Genomic DNA, 18644 nt, shown 5'->3' with positions numbered 1-18644 from the left:
GAAAGAAAATGCAGGGGCTGTACAGTTCCTGAGAGTCTTTGTAAAGATTCAGGAGGCATCTAAGTGATGATGGAATCTCCTAATAAGGGAGAGTTAACTTCTTGAACTTCCATGAATTAATTTGTTTACTGATCAAGATGACCACAGTACAAAAGATTAATAGTTGTGTGGAAAGATGAAGACTTTTTTTTCATATTAAAGCTTCGCAAGATTCTCTTAGCAACCTTGTCTAAACACAAGTATTGAATAGGTTGTTTCTTTGCCAAATATTTATTATTCCATTTTGCATAACTGAATCTGGAAGTAATTCAATGTGTATATTCCTTAGACTGGTAAAATAACTTTTTCCTGTCCTTCTGTTTCCAAAGTTGAAATAGTACAATAGTACAGCTGAATACATGTCCTAGGACGATTCCCCAGAATAGTTCTGATCCATCAACCAAGGAGGAAAGAAAGAAACAAGTCAGCTGACTGGAACATCTAATTGCCTGAATATCCTGTCCTACCAAAGTGTAGTTAAATTGGCAGCAAGGCCTCCCCTTTTATCTGTACAGGACAAATTGCTTTACTTTAAAGTACAATTCTTTTTAAGCAAAACAAAATCTGAGATGTGAATATGCTGAGAAGTGCAATTGAGGGTTGGAGTGAGTTAATCTCATAGTCTTCTTCCTTTCAATGGTACGTTTTAAATGTTGCTGTATACCTCTTCATATAGTGGTGGAGGGACTGATGAACAGCATGCCCTTGAAGATGCTGGAGTTAGGATATGCAGGTCATACAAGGATGTTGACTTGTCCTGCAGGGTAAGTTGATAATTTCTAGCACCTTTGGAGCAAGAGAGAAGAGAATCCCATTCCTCTTGCATAACCATTATTGTTATGATTACTTTCCTGAGAACTTAAACTTCCTTTCAGAGCACTGGAAAGGAACATGTTTGCCTTTCTGTGACTCTGTTGGGTTTTTGTTCTCCCCCCTGCCCTGCCCCTCTCCCTGAACAGCAAGGGCATTTTGCATAGAAATCTTCCCTTTGAATAAAGTGGCTTATATAGTTGCTTAATGATAGTAACTGCTGTAACTTTGGGAGCAAGAAGTCCTTTCCAGGTCTCCTACAGAAAGATTAAGAAAATGTGCAGGCCTAGTCTTTTAGGACGATTAATTTGGCTTGCGTGCTTCCTAAGAATAGCCTGCTCTGTGGGTAGTTCTGTCCCTTAGATAGGTATTGCATACTACTGTCCACTCGAATTCTTCTGAAAATGTTACTTAAGATCAACTGTGTTAGACAGAATAACTTCCAAAAGTGGGATGTGTGGCAGTCGGCCTCGCTGATTTGGTTAAGAAGCTGCTCTCAAGATGCTGTTCTTTCCCTCCCCCATGCAAAACACACCACCACCTCACCATAGATCAGTATTATGGGATAAAAGTAAAATTTTCTGGAATCTTGAGATGGGAAAGGTTTAAAAATAGCAAAGAATACAGACAGGTTCTCTTCTGATGGTATTGGGTTTTTTTCTGGGCTCTGATTCCTCAGATCTTTGAGGATTGAGCCTTTAATGCTTCTAAGTAAAGCCTTTATTTGTCGATTGTTCCTTGACAGTCTTGCTAAGCCATCTCAGTGGCTACTTGATTTTTACAGTATGCAAGTGGATTTTCTGCTTTTGTTTCTGTTCTGTGTATGTGGGTGTTTCAAACGTTGAAATAAAGCAAGTCTATCTAGAAATAAAAGATTAGTAATAGAGTAAAGCAATGCTATCTTTCTAGTATCTGTGTATTTTATCTATTCATCTTGTCCAGTGGGTAGGATTTGTTTCTGTTTTCGAATAATCTGTAATCAGATTATTTTTATTTTAATTTCTTATGTTTTTAAGAGAAGTTATATTTGGGAAAAAAGTATCTGACAAGATATTACTTGTATAGCTTTAATATTAGTGGACTGCTAGATTCTACATTCCAGTTAGTGATTGCTGGAAGAGAAGAATTATGGTGGCCAGTTTGCTTCTGGGATTTATCATTAATATGTGAGGCCTTTAGATGAAGCATTAAGATGAATTGCTAAACAAGTGGATTGAAGCTGAGAGCTATCGAGTGTTATGCCTTGATGGGTGCTTTAACAGGCTTCCCAAGTTTGATAGCTGTGATTAATTTGCCTAGTTTCAAAAGAAAAAAAAAGAAAAAAAAAAAGGCTGTGTTCCTAGCCATTTTATATAACTATTGGTATTGCATTTGAAACTTTTACAGGCCATCGACAGACTGGATTAGAACTGAGTATTTTGGGGATGTTTTTTGTATTAAAATATGTGAGGTTTTTAATGAAGTTTACTGAATTTTTATTAAGCGACTTAAGTATTTTCTCAAAAATAGAGAAGTTTTTTTTGTCTTTCAAAGAGATTACATTTTAAGAATAGTTAAGTGGTTTTCATTTTGCAAATTCATTGTAGGTTTGCAAATTAAAAGGTTTGTAAACTTGGGGTTATCCTTCAGGCCATGTTTTGGACCAGGTTTGATTCAAGTTTTGTGTTAATACTCCTGGATTCTGTGGCTCCATGGCTCACTTTTTTGCTGCAGTAAAGCAAATAAATAGATAAAGCAGTCCTATGGGTACTTCTATGTGTAAAAAATGTAGGTCTGTTTAAAATTACTTTAGTAGCAAGCAGTAAGATCTGGGAATAATTCCAGAAGAGAAGCATGGTGTTGGTTTCAGGGGTTTCAAGGGTGTTTTGATTCTGGTCCCATATTCCAGTACCATAATGAGGGCAATTAATGTGAGACTCTTAACGGTCTTTCTGTTAAACTTCATGCTGCTGAAGCTTACACTTTCTCAAGTGACAGGTATTTCATATGCAAAGCTGCCAAAAAAGGATCTAGGTCTTTACGATAAAGCCTCATGGATCCAGCTTGCTCTCCTTTCTATGTGATAGCTCCTGAAAGGCAGCTATTGCTGAGACTGGAATAATTGCCAGCTACTCAAGATCCTCTTTATTCTTTCATGAGTCTTCTGCTGAGCATATACTTTTGTTTATAATATCTAGGCTGTCTGAAGATGTGGAAAATATAACCTGCTTCTTTGCAGAACTGCAGACACTTCTAAGCTGGTCCTTATATTGTTTGTTGCTTCCTACTGAGCAGTGTTTGAGTTTTTCTGTCTGTTTTGTGTTTTTTTCTTTTTGTTCTTCCTGTGCCTCCTTCAGCAGTTCATGAACTGCTGAAACCCTGTACTACCACACATCTTGACATTTCTGATACTCTCTTATAAAAAAACAAAACAAAACCCACAACCCTTCAAAAATATTAAAAAGACAATACAGTTTGTGGATGCTAGAGCATCTGCATTAGCTGTCTAATATACAGTGATCATTAATGAAGAAGTTATGGCAAAACATGAGGGAGGAAAAGTAGCAACTAATAGCACTGATCATCATTGGGTTCATATCTAACTTTTTTGTATTACTATCTTGGGTTGCTTTTTTTCAGAACAATCATAGTAACTATTGTCAAGTAACAGATCAGAAAATCTGAGGGGAGAATCTTTTGAAAACGGGAAAACATGTAATTACATGAGAGAGACTGCCAGGTCTCCAGTCTCTGCAGAGCAAATAGCCCTTTTGAATTTGGAGCTGGGCAAGAAACTTACTTTGTATCCTACCTAACTCATTTTCATGAATAACAAAAAGTTACTGTATAGTTTTCTGAGAGAGTAGGAAAGGAGGAAAATGCAAAGGCACACTTGTTATAGAAACAAACCAGTAGAAGTTGTTTAACTGAATTAAACAATGATATGCTATGATGGCTTAAGGGAAGTTATTCCAGGTAGAAAATATTACCTGTACTGATTCTTGAAATAAATGACCTTTTAAATATGTGACTATAATAATGTGAATAGCAAGATATTTTTGCTCTGCTCGTGTATTACTGACATCCATATCCACTACTTTGCAGCTATGCTTCATTACAGCTCAATTCTACAGTAAGGAAAATGGCAAGCTATACCATGTAAAATACTTTTAAAAAGATTAATTGGCCTTTAGTGAAGGAATCAGATCTAGAGAATAATCTGTATTCAATTTCTGCATTTCTAAAGGCTTTGACATGCTTAACTCTTGTTCAAATCTATTCTGGTAATAGTATCTGAAGTTTTAGACAGCTCTGTGTGTCTGTGGCTGTTGAAATAATTCTGGATTGTCAGATTACCTGCAATATCTTCTGTCTTCCATCAGCCTCCCAAACAGCTACCTGAAACAGCTCATCCTATAGCCTTGTAGAGCTAATGCTGGCACAGAGGTGTTAGAAGCACACTTGTGTTAAGAAGGCTTAACAGACTAGACTTAGGTCAGCTTTTGCTGCTGTGGACAGCAAATACTCGAATAGTTGTGGTGTTAAGTAATTGGCAGGCTGTTTGTGCAACATCAAGGTATCACTAACTGCTGACACATGGCTTTTCCATATCACTTTTTGTTATAAAGTTCAAATGATAGACTGAACTTTTTATAATGTCTTGCGGTACTTGCGGCATATGGAACCACTTTTGTGATTGAGGTTGAAATTTTTTTGGACAGGGGAGTTTTAGCATGGTTTATGCATTACTGCTTAGCAGAATGTGATTTGTGGTCTTTGGGAAGTTTCCTTCTTTAAATGTTATTGCAGCATAGCTCAAAATAATGTTTCAATCAAGCAAATAAATAAAAGTGAAATGGCCACTTGAAATACCTGTGTAAGATATTGGTTAGAGACTAATAAGAGCCTTTGATTTTGTTCATGACCTAAATTCTTAGGAGAAAATTGGGAGCTCTCAAATTCCTGTTGTTCTTTCCTCTTCCTTAGAGGCTATTGAGAATGTCCAACTAAATGAAGTTTAACCTACAGTGTTTCATTTACTAGTTATTATGGAAGAGAGAAGAAAACAGAACTAGAATATAAAATACATCAACTATTTTGGGGAGCACAGGAAATACTGCCTTTGGTTCTATAACTCCTCCTGTTTGTTGTTTGTGTGTTTTGGTTTTTTTTAGTACACTTCATATATCTATTTACCAACTGACAGCTTTGTCTGCTAGAACTATGTTGGGCTAAATGAGGCTCAGAACTGAGCAGACTGAGGTGCTGCATCCGAGCTGCCACTTCAAATGAAAACAATATTCTTGCACCTCATTAGACCTCTATCAAAAATATTGATGGTGGAAACATTAGCCTTTGAAAATCAAATTGGTGTTTGACTCTGTCAGTATAAAAGTCACAAGTAAGAACTGGTCTCAGATGTTCATGAAAAACTGAAATACTTGTGCACACCAGTATGTTTACTTAGATACACTTTCTGTTCACAAGTATGATCAGGAATATTTTTAACATGGATTGAAGTTGGCAGCCACTAAAAAAGCTACCACAGCTTGATTTCTTCTTTAACTCAAACCATAACTGCAGACTGTAGTCTGTAAACTTGCTTAGTGTGCCTTGAGAACTATAATCTTGCTTGGAATGCGCTAAGTTAGACTTTGATCACAGTAACAGTCGTTAACATTGGCAAGAACTAAGTAGAGTCAGTGCACTCTGTTCTCAACGGCTATAAAACTTGAACTTTCAAAGATCTCTGGTTCCCTGGGGCATTACAATTTATTGTTAGAGAAGAAACATAAAGGAGCTTCCCTTTCACTCCTGCCAAGAACATATGGTGGGATTTTTTTCTTAAATAGCCCATATTCCTCAGTGTTTCTTCTGAATAACCCACAATCTTGTAAAGAAAGATGTGGATCTCAGGAGAATACAAAATCAATTATATAACTGTTTCTAAGATGATTCTTGTTTAGCTTAGCATTACAGAACAAGCATGTAATCTCTCCTGTAAAGGCAATGAAGTTGCCTAAAAACGTTAGCTATAGCTTTTTCTCTTTTACAGCCTACGCAGTAAAAGTGTAAGAATGAACTTAGTAGAATCATGTGAAATGTTTTGGAAATTATACTTGGTTAGTCTTTGACTCATTGCATTGTCCTGTTCATTAACGTGTCAGTGTTTCAGTGACATGCATCAATCTGATTTCTATACTTCACTGAGGAAATAACTAAGAAGGTATTAATACAGTATTGCTCTGAATTGTTATTCTGGGTCTTATGCTTAACTGTAAAATCTGTATGAAGGAACTCTTAATTCCTAGGATGAGACATAACTATAGAGGATATTCGCACCCATAAAGCAGCCCATGAATTTAAATAACAAGTATATAAGAAATAAATAACAAGTGAAAGTAACAAAATGTTTTTACAGTTTTGCATCCAACATCTCTACCAACCAACTGCCATAAGTTTTGTTTTGTTCTGTTTTTTTCATCTCTCCAATCCATAACGCTTCCAGTGCTGTTCTTGCACTATCTGTGTAAGAGACAGTAAGAAGCAGGCTCTAGCCATGTGTTTTCTCACTGGCATTTTCGCAGGCTGTTCATGACAGGTGATGGTTGAGCTCACACTCAACCTCTTTCCTTCAGGCAGAAGAGAAACTGAATTGGCTTTCTTCTGATTTGAGGGGAGGGAATTGTAAGAACTTATATTCCTTAAGACAAGACTGCCAACATTTTACCAATACAACTGAAGCTAGACAGTGGGCTAAAACTACTCAGAGAATTGATGTTGCATCAACCGACTTTGCTCAAGGAAGCACTCTAAAAATATGGTAATTGGATGTGCAACAATGCTGTTCTAGTTATTTAAGAAAAAAAATCTTGCAGAGGAAAAACTATTTTAAAAAATCTAGTTAATTTAGGTTTTGCAGAGCTCCCTAACCTTTGGAATTTTCTTTTTTGTAATTCCATGAATTTTTGATCACAGAAGTCGCCATTGTGATAATCTAGCTTGACTTTTGCCTAACATAGGCCATAGAACTTAAATTTAGGTCTTCAGAGAGAGATAAATTATCACTAATTTTGGAAAGATTTTTTTGGGTGCTCTGATCTCACCATTTTTCTTGTCTTTAAGCTCTGTCTTTACCCATATGTCTAGCAAAGTAATAGTCTCAGGATACTGTCCATTCTTAATCATGGGTTAAACTGACATGGAGAATACTGTAAAGATTTTCTTTTTACCAGCTGCAGAAACACTAAACTTACTGGTGCAGAAGTTGATCAACTAGCAGATGTAGCCCAATTCAGTTTAAAAACTGTAGTCTCAGTTTCAGTACATATTAATGGTGATAATTGTAATGTTGACAAGTAGATCTGTGAGGAGTGGAGTTTATGAACATTAACTTCCTAAGAATTTGAATGTTGTGCAGGCTTTTGTTGCATGTAAGGAAGTTCTAGTTAGGAACAAGGCTTTTCTTGCAGTTGAAATATTCATAATGTCTCTCGTTCATGTGAATTCTGTGGTGTACTGTTGGAGATGAGCTCACGAAGCAGCTTCTGCTTCTGTGGAATACTTCCTTTGTCAGGTTCCTCTTCCCTGTCTGGCTGCTTATCTTCTTATAAAAGCTTGAAGGAACTTCATGTCTCTCAAGATTTCACCACCACCGCCAAAACAGGCTTGAAATGCTGTTAAAAGATTAAAAACACTTGTGTAGGAAGAGGAGCATTTTTTTCAGACAGTGTGATGCATAGATTTAATTTGCATGTGAAAATGGATAATGACTTCTAAGGAAGTACACTTTGAACTGTAATACAGACCCTTTAAAACATTGTGTTTAATTCAATAATGAGCAATTACTTAAGCAAAACAAAAAAAGCCTCAAAAGGTGGTGGGGAAAAATGATAGATATTAAGTACATCCTCTCTGAATGTAATCATAAAGCTATAATAACTCTTATATTGCCCATTTGGCTGGAAAAGTTGCACTTTTTATTGTCACTTCAACCTTCCCCCATCTTTACTACAGGGCTTACTGTACGGGAACTGTGTAACGAGGCCACAAACACTTAGTTTGTTGGGAGGAGTTATTGCACACTCATGGACCGACTCAACTGAGCAGATGCAGAACATGTGGCAGGGCCTCTGATCCCAGGGTTGTGCATATGAAACGAAGACCAGGACTGAAAGTATTGTATCTCCTTCTGTTTCCCAAGTTTCCAGTGATGTTGGTATGCAGTTAAAGCTCATTTGATCTCTGTCCCAGTGCAACTAGCATTTCTTTCTACACAGTGACACAACCTCAAAATGGAGGAAAGAAGAAAGCCCCAGTCCCAGCATAGTTCGTCAGCTGATAGACAGGGAAGCTTCCCTAGAGGAAGGTGGCATGGGCTTGAACTTTCCACTGAGAGGATGCCCTGAACTTGAGCTTCCAGATAGATGAATTTTTGTAACCACTAGCAAGTTCATCAGTAATAAATATTTCTTCTTAGAAAGAAATGGTCATGCAATACCAGATGCTGCTTTGTCCTGTCAGGTCTTCAATACATTAGACATGGACTGAGATACTTTGCTGGATTGGGTTCCCCAAACAAGACGAGCGGACAGATCCCTGTTTCTAGAACCTGACAGGTTTGGGCATGAGCCAAGTCATGAACTGCTCAGCACTATCAAACTTCTGCACTTTTAGGTATGTGCAAAAGCACAGTTCTTGGTGCCTGATGAACTTCATAGGAGTTTCCTTTAGATCTTAGATTTAAATGGCTCAAGGCTTTAATAACAGCTATATATAGGAATGAGTTGGATTGGGGCAGATGATAATTGCCTGAACATTTTTTTGGACATATTCCATGAAGCTTTTAACTTGTTTAAAATGTATTTTTTGCATTACAAACCATAAACTTAATGTGCTTACTGGTTTATATGACAATAACATTTAATTCTGTTTCAGGCTTTTTGTTTTACCACTTCAGATATTTGACCTGCTACATTTTCAGCACAGAAATATGCTCCTGTGATCTTTTCATCTTGTGAAGTTAGTCTAATGCTCTCTTCTTTGCAGTTTCTAGCTGTTAATGTCTTCTTTGAATAGACTGTCTCAAGTTATGATTTGTCTTCCACATTTTAAATTAAATGCGAAATGTACAACTTTGTATCCTTTATTTGAAGTTGTGTATTTAACATTCATTTCATATTATTATTGACATGTAATAGTATTTTAATTTTTTTTAATATTGAGTTGAAAACAACTTCCGTTGACACAGCTTAATTTGTGCTTATTATTAAAGCAATGCATGGAATTTTATGGCTATTGCAGCCTTGTTCATTAGTCATAATCCAGTATTAACATTGCTTTTCCAGAATTCCTGTATACTGTCTGTCAAAATTTCACTCTTACAAATGCAAAAGTGTATTTTCAGTGGGGAGGAAGTTTCTTTTTGTCTTGGTTGATCTCACTAGGGGACCCACTAGTACAGGAAATGAAAGATAAAAAGATTCAATGAATGGAATTTAAAGTAAGAACAATTACTGACCTAAAAATATTAAAATATTAGTTGCCTTAAACTTCATTCTAGGTTATAAATTCAGTTTTGAGAATTTAAAGTCTTTTCTGGTCTCATTACATTCAGGCAAGGGGCATTTTTAATATATTCTCATTATTTTAGCAATATTAGCCATAAAATAAAGAAATACGTGCAGTCATTAAGAATAGTAAAATTGAAGAATTTTGGTAAAAATGGTAACAAAAGTAAAAAAGGCTTTATAAAAAAAATCTTTCAATATTCTGCTCATCCCTGTACTCTTAAACAGACCTTAAACTTGGTATTGTTCAAACTCTTTTATTAATGGTTTCATAGTAATTACACTAGGAGTGCTAAAAGATAGGGGGTTTTTTAGAGCAAAAGTATACAGTTTAACAGCTTTCAGTCAATGAAATGCATCAAAGCCATAGTAAATTCTTACTTTCAACAAGTTTTTCAGTTTCATTTTTTTAACTATTTCAAAGTAAACAGTTACTATATTGCAAATTCTGGGAAGACTAACAATCTTGTCTGTTTTGATAGCAGCAGCTTACAAAATTGTAAAACATAATGTAGTGTGTCTTGCCATTGTCCTGAACTGTCTAGTCAGCAAAGCTCTTAAATTTCTACCCCACAGCAGATTCTAATCTTACAGGTTCTTCCCTCCATAGGGAGATCTGTGGACTGTGAAGACTTCTAGGAGCAGTGTTTTATCAGTTGTCTTTTGGAATTTTTTTAGGCAAGCTGAGAATAAATTGTTTTTAAAGCCATCTGATACATTATCTAAATGTAAAATGTCTCATTTTAAATCAGTTCAAGTGAAGAATTTGAAAAAAACAACCAGTAGTACAGATAAACTATAATAGCCATTAAAGTCTTGTAAGCTTCTCTGACTCATAGAAGTATTGGCATTGCTAAATTCCTCTTTATGCATATAGTTACATTTTGGGGCTGGAGGTTTTCTGGTTTTGTCCTCTCTTATGTGGAGCTACTGAGATTTAGGGGTGGATTAGAATGTTTGAAAATCAGAAGCTAATTGAAACAAACAAAAAAACCCCACCCAAAACACTGTGGCAAACCTGTGAAAAACTATTTTCTGGACAGGTTGAGACTTGATAACACTCCATGCTTATCTCTGAGCTCTACAGTTCCTACTGTACTTGATGCTTGCTCTTTATGAAGAATTCCTATCCCTTTCTTTGTTCTTTAAGGTCAGCAATATCAGAGCAGGAAGAACCAATTCATTATCCCACTCTTGATAGGAAAAGGAAAAAACATAAAATTCAATGGGAAAGAAGATGAATTGCTTCAAAAATAATACAAAGAAAGTAAATAGTTTTGACTGGCACTTATGCATTGATTAAAAAGAGTGAAAATAATTTTTTTCAGAGAAGCTATCTAATGCTTCTTTTTTGAAGTCTACTAGAATCATTGCATTGAATGCATAATGTGGGACATAACTCAAGGAACTGCAGTTTTTATTCTGCTTGTATAACTTTTAATCAATTCACAAGCAGCTGGCTGGTCTCCATGCAGATAAGTGGGGTATCACTGATGAGTAAGTATGTTTGCTAGTGGGGCTCTACAGGCATTGCTTCTAAGACCTGTACTGTTAAACAACTTCTATCAGTGACATGGAAGACAACACAGAAATACACCCCAAAACCTATAGGCAGTGTAAAAAGATCAAGAGATAGCAAAGCGCAAGACATCAACACAAGACAGTCTGGATTGCTTTTCTGAGGCCAATAAAAGCTTTGTAATTAGCACAAAAGAAAGTTTATTTTCTGACAGAAGGTGAGGGGTTCTCTGAAAGACTGAAGAAGTCATTGGGGATTTTTATATGTGCTGAGAGGAGAAAGTAATGGTGGATGATAAACTGAAGGTGAGCCCCTGGTTTGACATCGTGGCCAGATGAACTAATGTAATCATTGTTCCATATTCATATCATCGTTAAGCAGGACTAGGAACAGGAAAGGTTGCCTTTTCATTTAGCACTGACATATTTAGTAAACTGTATGAATATGTTACTTACTGTCTCTGTAGGTACAGACAGGATTGATTGAAATTTTGGGTTGTTCTAATTTATTTCAGTAGTAAAAATATTGTTAAGCTTGAATGTTTGTTTTTGTTTTATGAGTATGTTTTGATCCAAACAAAACTTGAACTTGATTGGTCCTGTGGCCTGTGTGGGACAGAAGAGCAAAACTAAATCATCACAATGGTCCTTTCTGGTCTTAATATATTTACTGTAACTTTGTCAGTTGCAGCTGAGAGTCATTTTTAATACTTCTGTGGTCTTTCTTCTAATAGTAACAATTTGAATGGTTTAACATAGTCCTACTGCTTCCACGGATACTAAAGAGATCCTGAGTGTTAATGGCAATACTGCCACTGGCCTGCTATTTTAGAAGAATAGGTGAAAAGCTTAGGAAGTTGCATACCTCACCACGGTAAGCGTCCCTTTTCCTTTGCTTTCCTTTTATGTTAGACATGGAACAGTAAAGAAACTCTGGGTTCTGTAACAGTACTTACTTGATTCATTTTAAATCCCAGAGTAGCACAACCTAGCTTTCCCAAATTATCAAAGAACTGTTGCTTACGGTTCTTGTAGCTGTAGACAAAACTCTGTTCTCAACTATTCCTTCCATGAGATGATACTTAAATCCCCCTCCTCCTCACTTTCCCAGTCTGTCTCTTGAACGAGTCAGTTAACTTGTGTTCGTATGATGAAGTTCACTGGGTGTGAATAACCTCTAGCTTATCTGGTGATAAACTTCAGATTTGGACCATGTCTTTGCTTATTTTCATTGTTCTTTTGTCTTCTCATTCAAATTCAATACATTCTTGATTATTATCTGTGTGATTTGATCAGTTAAAGGACAGTATAATAAATAGTGGACATCTTTGCAGTTGCCTTTTTAGGTATGTTTCTTCAAGTTTAAGTGGGCTAAGTATGTTCTTTTTTAATGTTTATGTAGTCGTCATCGTCCTCGCTGTCTTCACCACCATCCTCATCGCAGCCTCAGGTTAGCCACAGCAGAACGAAGGCTTCACCATTGTGTCACTCTGCATCCCTCTCCTGGGCCAAACGTAATCATGTAGGTCCTGCAAAGGCTACCAGTCCGTCAATCCGTCTTCGTCGTTGGCGGCCCTTGATACGCCTTCCATCTGTTGGGCTTCATTCTGTTGTAAGTGTAGTCCATCTTCAGTCTTTTCTTACTGTGACACAACTGGCCTTCTGCCATGTAACTTCGGTCTTCAAGGCATCATTTTTTTGTTGGGGTCTTTTCTCAACCATTCGTAGGATTTCTTTCTTCCCTTTTTTTTAATTTTTTTTTTTATTTTCCCCTTTCCCCCCATGTCGGACAGCAAAAGTACATCACTCCATGCTTTGCTGTCCAGGTATTTTTGATTCAATACACATGCCAAATCATTTTCAAAGCATAGATGAAGTTTGCCCTTCATGAAGTGGCTTTTTTTTTTTGCCATAGGCTCCACATCCAGTCTCTTCTTTTCACCTCATCTTCATGATCTTTCATTTGGATGTGCTAAACCAAGGGGCTTCTAATTCTTTGTCACATGATATTATTTCTTCTATGTTTGAGACCTGGTTTATGTTCTCATATCCTAAACCTAGTCTCCTTTTCTTTCATTCTAAGTCTTGCTTAATGGTCCCTGGATATTTCAGTAAAGATGAAATGTGTCCTGTAATCCCAAGGGGCTGGCATACTTTCTCACTTGACATCTGTTTCTTTATCCAGTTTGTGGACATACATTCTAGTTGAAGACATTCTAATAAGAAAAGCTTGTCATCAAATACCATGCTTAAACTTTTTTCCTTCTTCACTCACAGGGCACAAATATATCTTGAAAACGTAGAAAAAAAATTACACGCACAGAGTAGCCAATATTTCTAAACTGTCCTATGACCACCATCAGAAACACTAAACTGGAAGAGTGGTTTAGTGGTATTTCATCCTGCTTTTAAGGAGTGATTGCACTTTTAGTACACACCAAAAAAAAATCTTGCAGAAGTGAACGGTCTTAAAAGCAAAATTGGTACTGTGATTTTTGTTTTATCATTCTTTGGTAATGACCACATTTCACCTGTGTTACTAGAAATTCTTATTTGAGGTATGTGGATTTTTTTACTGAGGTGAAATAACTATTCTGACCGTGGTCCAAATAATTTCCTTTTTCATACAGATCTGTCTTTCCAGATGTGGAAATCCTTCTTAATGTTTTATTGCTATTAAAAATTAGTGTCCAAATGCTTTCATTTCTTTATAGCTTTTATATTTTTATCCTGATAAGTATCTCAAGATGGGACCTTTTCCCAGACTCCTTTCTCTTTATGTGAATAATAATTGCTATTATTAAGTATCTAGCTCTCTTGTAATCTTCAGAACTATGGAACATTCTTATCATTTGGAGCTAGTTAAATACCTTGGGATGTGAGGAGGCATGGAGTTTAGCACACAGTGAAGTTCTCAGCAACTCATACTTCCTCCCCCCATTTAATATATCTGCCATTGGCATACCTCTGACATTTTACCTGGGGACTTTCTTGTTTGTTTAGCAAAACTTGGAAAATTCTACGTCATATTTCTGTAATTTGAAACTGGCATTGTTTATGAATTTGACCTATATAAGCTTGTTGTTAACAAAAGACTTACTGAGGAAGACTAGAGCTTGAGTGTGCCTGCCTAGAACAAAAATATTAATTGACCATGAGTTTACTTCAACACCAAATAAACCATGACTTATCCAAAGATGGACATTACGACATAATTGGTTGTGATTATATGAGAAAAACATTGTTGGCAAGTTGAGAGTTCTATTTACTTCAGAAAATTTCTAAAAACAACTCCTCAGCCATTAGCAGTGAGCATTTGCTTTGAAAATGTTCAAAAAATTCATTCAAAAAATAAGTGGCCTTCCATACAACTGCATCAGGCAAAACAGAAGCTTGCCACTAAAAATAGTTTTAAAATATTACTTGTTAACTCCCCTGAGATCCTGTCTCCATCTGACAGATTAAAATTGTAAGTCCTATATGCAAAGATTTATCACCGAATACAATATATTCTGATAGTTATTAGTAACTAAAATGTTGTTCTCCACTTTTGTATAACACGCCTTTCCAAGAAGATTCAAGAACACACAAATTATATGTAAATTAGTGTAATATGCAAAAAACCAGACCAGCATTTTGGGCATTAAAGCTGTCTCGGTTGGCTTGATAATAAATACTACCTTGTCGTTCAAGTTTTGTCCTGTCAATGCCCACCAACAAGTATTACTAGTATAGCTCTGATCATTCTGCTAGATGTACAAAGAGCTGACTTGGTCTCAGCGTTGTATGAAAATGTTCTAGGATTGCTTTTATTAAGAAATCTATGCACTTAAATTTAAGGGGGGAAGGGGAAACATCCTGTATATTGTGTTTAAAGTACAGTTGAACTTTCTTGTAGTTCTAAGTACACTTCTACTGCTTAAACACTGACAGACAAAACGGATTGTTTCAAAATTAAGAGCAAAAGTCTTAATGATGGGAGACTGTATTTATGCTCCTTAAATAAAACCACTTTTCCTACTTGAAAACTTTCCTTGACTTTTGTGGTGGGTTGACCTTGGCTAGATGCCAGGTGCCCACCAAGTCACTCTATCAGTCGCCTCCTCAGCAGGAGGAGGGGGGAGAAAATAAGATGGAAAAAAACTTGTGGGTCAAGATAAAGGCAGTTTAATAAAGCAAAAGCAAAGGCCGTGTGTGGAAACAAAGGACAGCAAAAGATCTATTCTTTACTTTGCATCAGCAGGCGATGTCCAGCCACTTCCCAGGAAGTAGGTCTTCAGTATGCGTAGTGGTTGCTCCAGAAGGCGAATGTCATAATAATGAATGCCCTCCCTACCTCCTTTCTCTTAGCTATTATTGCTGAGCAGATGTCATATGGTATGGAATATCCTTTTGGTCATTTTGGGTCAGCTGTCCTGGCTATGTCCCTTCCCAAGATCTTGCCCACCCCCAGCCTACTGGTGAGACGGGGAAATGTTGGAGAGACAGCCTTGATGCTGTGCGAGCACTGCTCAGCAGTAGCCAAACACTGGTGTCTTACCAACACCTTTCCAGCTACCGATGCAGAGCACAGCCCTATGAGGACTGCTATGGGGAAAATTAACTCCATCTCAGCCAGACCCAATACAACTTTTTAGAGTAGGTCTCCAGATGAGTTAAGTACATATAATAGAAAAGAAAAAAAAAAATACTGTCCTGAAATGTTCTATGCAAACCTGATAAATTGCAGTAGATGTGGCAAATTTTGAAGCTATAGGTAACAACGTGTATCATTAGTAATGTTGACTTTTCCTCAATCCTTGTAATGATTTCTTTTTCTTCCAGGTCATCTGTTCTTTTAGTTTAGTGTCTCTGCTTGCCTTAGGATCATTTTGCTGCCTTTTATGTCAAGCTAATCTAATTCTTTTTTCTTTCCTACACTTCTCAAGTTGGAAAACATGCTCTTTGTTTTCTGACATTTATTTTCTGTGTCAGACTAAAGTTGCTGTTCTTCTTAAAACAAACAAACAAACAGGAAATACCTATTTAGAGCAGCATACTACTGAATAATCTCTCTTCCTTATGGATCTAAAGGGACATTTGTGTTTGTATAAACATTTTGTATCCAGATACTCTGATCATTGATAGAGCCCATCTCTGAATTTCATCTTCTTGCTTGACATCCTCCCATTCAAAATCAGATGCTGCTATCCTGCAGCTTGGAATTGTACCTCACCTGACACTTACATGTTCTAGCTATAGCTGGGGATATAGAGTTAATAAGCTTGAAACAGCTTGTCTACCATGACAGCATGGTAGAAAAATACATAAGGCAATGCTTAGCAAAGGAACCTCTTGTCCATTCCTAGGTCAGTACTCAAGACAGTCCCTCAGCACCTTTCTTAGATCAAAGTATCCCTTGTCCAGAATAATAAAAATTAATTTCTCTAAATTAAGCTATGTATGGTCAACTGTGAAACTCTAGAGCATTTCAAATACCATAAACTCACTGCAGTATACTGAGCATGAATAGAGATGTCACTGTTCTGTGAGAATGAGCTAGAAATAATCTTGCTGAAACTTGTGATCATCATTCCAGTTGTCTTTGTTTTAATTGCAGTATTTTAACCAGGATTCAGATGCCTTTCACAGGCCTACATAGTACATTTGCCTAAGTGTGTTCCATGCTTCATAATGGGAATTACAGATGCCTAATCTACCCAATAGCAATTGCATCACTTTTTTCCCTTTACTTCAAAATTTATTGAATCCAAACCATACCTAACATTCTGTTGTGTAAACTTCATGTTTTAATATGTTTTTCTTTGGTTTCTTGTAACTCTTTGTGAGTGAAATTGTATAGTTAAACCCCCTAAGGTTTTTTCTTGTCTTAGACTTCAGTTACTTTTGTCAAGATCTTTCAGTTGGATGCAGATGTATCTGAAACTTTTTATTCCTCAAGGTTCTGCAAAATTGTCTTTTCCTTATCAGTCTTTATGGCTCTTCTTCCAAAACCTGAGAGACCTTTTATGCCAATTTCTTGACTTAACCCAAGTGGTGCTTTTTCCTTTCACAGTCACTACCAATGCAAAGGATTCTACTGAACTGGTTTGTGAGACTTCTTGCTTCACTCCTTTCTCTCAAGAGCACATTTAAGGAAATAATAAAAATAGAAGACTTAGATGAAAGAAGTTGCCTGAAATCTGTCACGTAACACTGAACCTGTTCTTATAATGGGGTCTTTCATAAATATATTTTAAGCAGGATCTGGTGAGGACTTGTTCAGTATGTCAATGAGAGCAAGACAATTTCTTTTTTTTTTTCCTCAATTGAGTGTTTGTCCCCGAAAAGCAGTTTCGGGGAAAAGAAACCAGTTGTGCATCAAATTTGATGAACAGTTTTGTTCTAAGTTGGCAACATTTGAAGATCAAAAGATTTCAAATGCATGAAAACTTAATACTGACTTTTAGATTGGGATAATGGTCTAAGTGCATTAGCAAGATAAACTATGTAGATGGTGAAATACACTTCATTAGACCAGCTAATATGATTGGGCAAACAGTGATATAGGGGTGTACCATTGAGTTTCTGAAGGTTAGTTCAACAGCAAGAAAGAAGACTCTTGCAGTTCATGAGGAGAGGGCAACATGCAGTAGTTAAAGGTAAAATCAAGGAATTTCTCAGTACAGTAAGAGGTAGTAGGAGGGGTTATCTTTTGTATAGTAAAAACCTTGGGAAGCACCACTTTAAAAATTACTGTCTGTAAATCTGCTAGTGAAGAATAGAGGAAAAATGTAGAGATGTTGTTTCAATAACATGAACTAATGGGTATTGGCCTGAGACAAGTCAATAAAAATTGACTTCTCACAGCAGTCAGCAATTGTTTATTATTCAATTTGAATGTCCAGGTTAGCAGAGAAGGCAGTCAAATCCTATGAAAAATCAGGACTTGGTCATTTAGGTGCTTTTAGTGTGGTATCCAAAATTAGAGGGCACAACAACCTTGGCTGTCACTTTTGTATATGAGACTGGGTATTCCATGAAGATACACTATATTATTATCACTGAGTGTGATCTCAATACCTCAAGAACAAATTTCAGCTAAGAAGATATTCTCAGAACCATCACTTTGAGCGCTAAACTTTTTGCATTTTTCCTCTTCAAATCAGTTTCAAGTCTACTAGTCATTATTTTTCAGGGTTTTTTTCATTTGAAGAGATAACTTGGAAAAATAATGTCCACTAACCCATACTACCAAAACTTATTTCTTATACTAAGGTTGAAACCATAATACAAGCTTCTGTAAGCTACCCAAGATGCTGGTATTTGTCCTCTTCCTTTCTTTTCTGGATGGGAAAGAAATACAAATTTTCTTCACTGTGTGCTACAGCTCTTCAGAAGACTTGAAAAATGAGTCTTGAATCCCATAGGTTAGTTCCAGATCCCGATTAGACAATGATCTTATTTAGACTCCTGTGTCTTCCTCCTTCCTTGTGGTTAATACATGTGGTCATTCAAATCTGCTGTCTCCTTTTGCACATTGAGTGGGCTTCTAAATGAAAAAAATCTAAAGGAACAGGTCATCCCAACACTTGACTGTTCATGTTACTGTGGTCTTTGACAAGAAGAATAATTAACAGAAAATGCTCTGTAATTGTTCTGAAAATACTACCTAGTGATGCACATGCAGGCAGACTTCTTAAAGCTATGTTCTCTTGTTCTTTTAAGCATTCACACAAAGTGTTTATT

General features: G+C 36.5%; 1 protein-coding gene across 3 annotated transcripts in view; it reads left to right on the top strand.

The window, feature by feature from the left end:
• Positions 1-18644, top strand: part of UCHL3 (ubiquitin C-terminal hydrolase L3) — a 44710-nt gene that overhangs the window by 18930 nt on the left and 7136 nt on the right. Inside the window, exon 7 of one of the 3 annotated variants that reach the window (XM_069802545.1) lies at positions 7846-8963. The exons of the other annotated variants lie outside the window; for them this stretch is intronic. Coding sequence (XP_069658646.1) covers positions 7846-7965 — 120 coding nt within the window. The 3' untranslated portion in view covers positions 7966-8963. Of the gene's footprint in view, positions 1-7845; positions 8964-18644 lie in introns of those variants that run through there. 3 annotated transcript variants of the gene reach the window in all.

The sequence above is a fragment of the Haliaeetus albicilla genome, chromosome 15 (genome assembly GCF_947461875.1).
Source record: "Haliaeetus albicilla chromosome 15, bHalAlb1.1, whole genome shotgun sequence".
In the NCBI taxonomy this organism is placed as follows: Eukaryota; Metazoa; Chordata; class Aves; order Accipitriformes; family Accipitridae; genus Haliaeetus; species Haliaeetus albicilla.
This window is presented reverse-complemented; position numbering and strand designations above follow the sequence as displayed.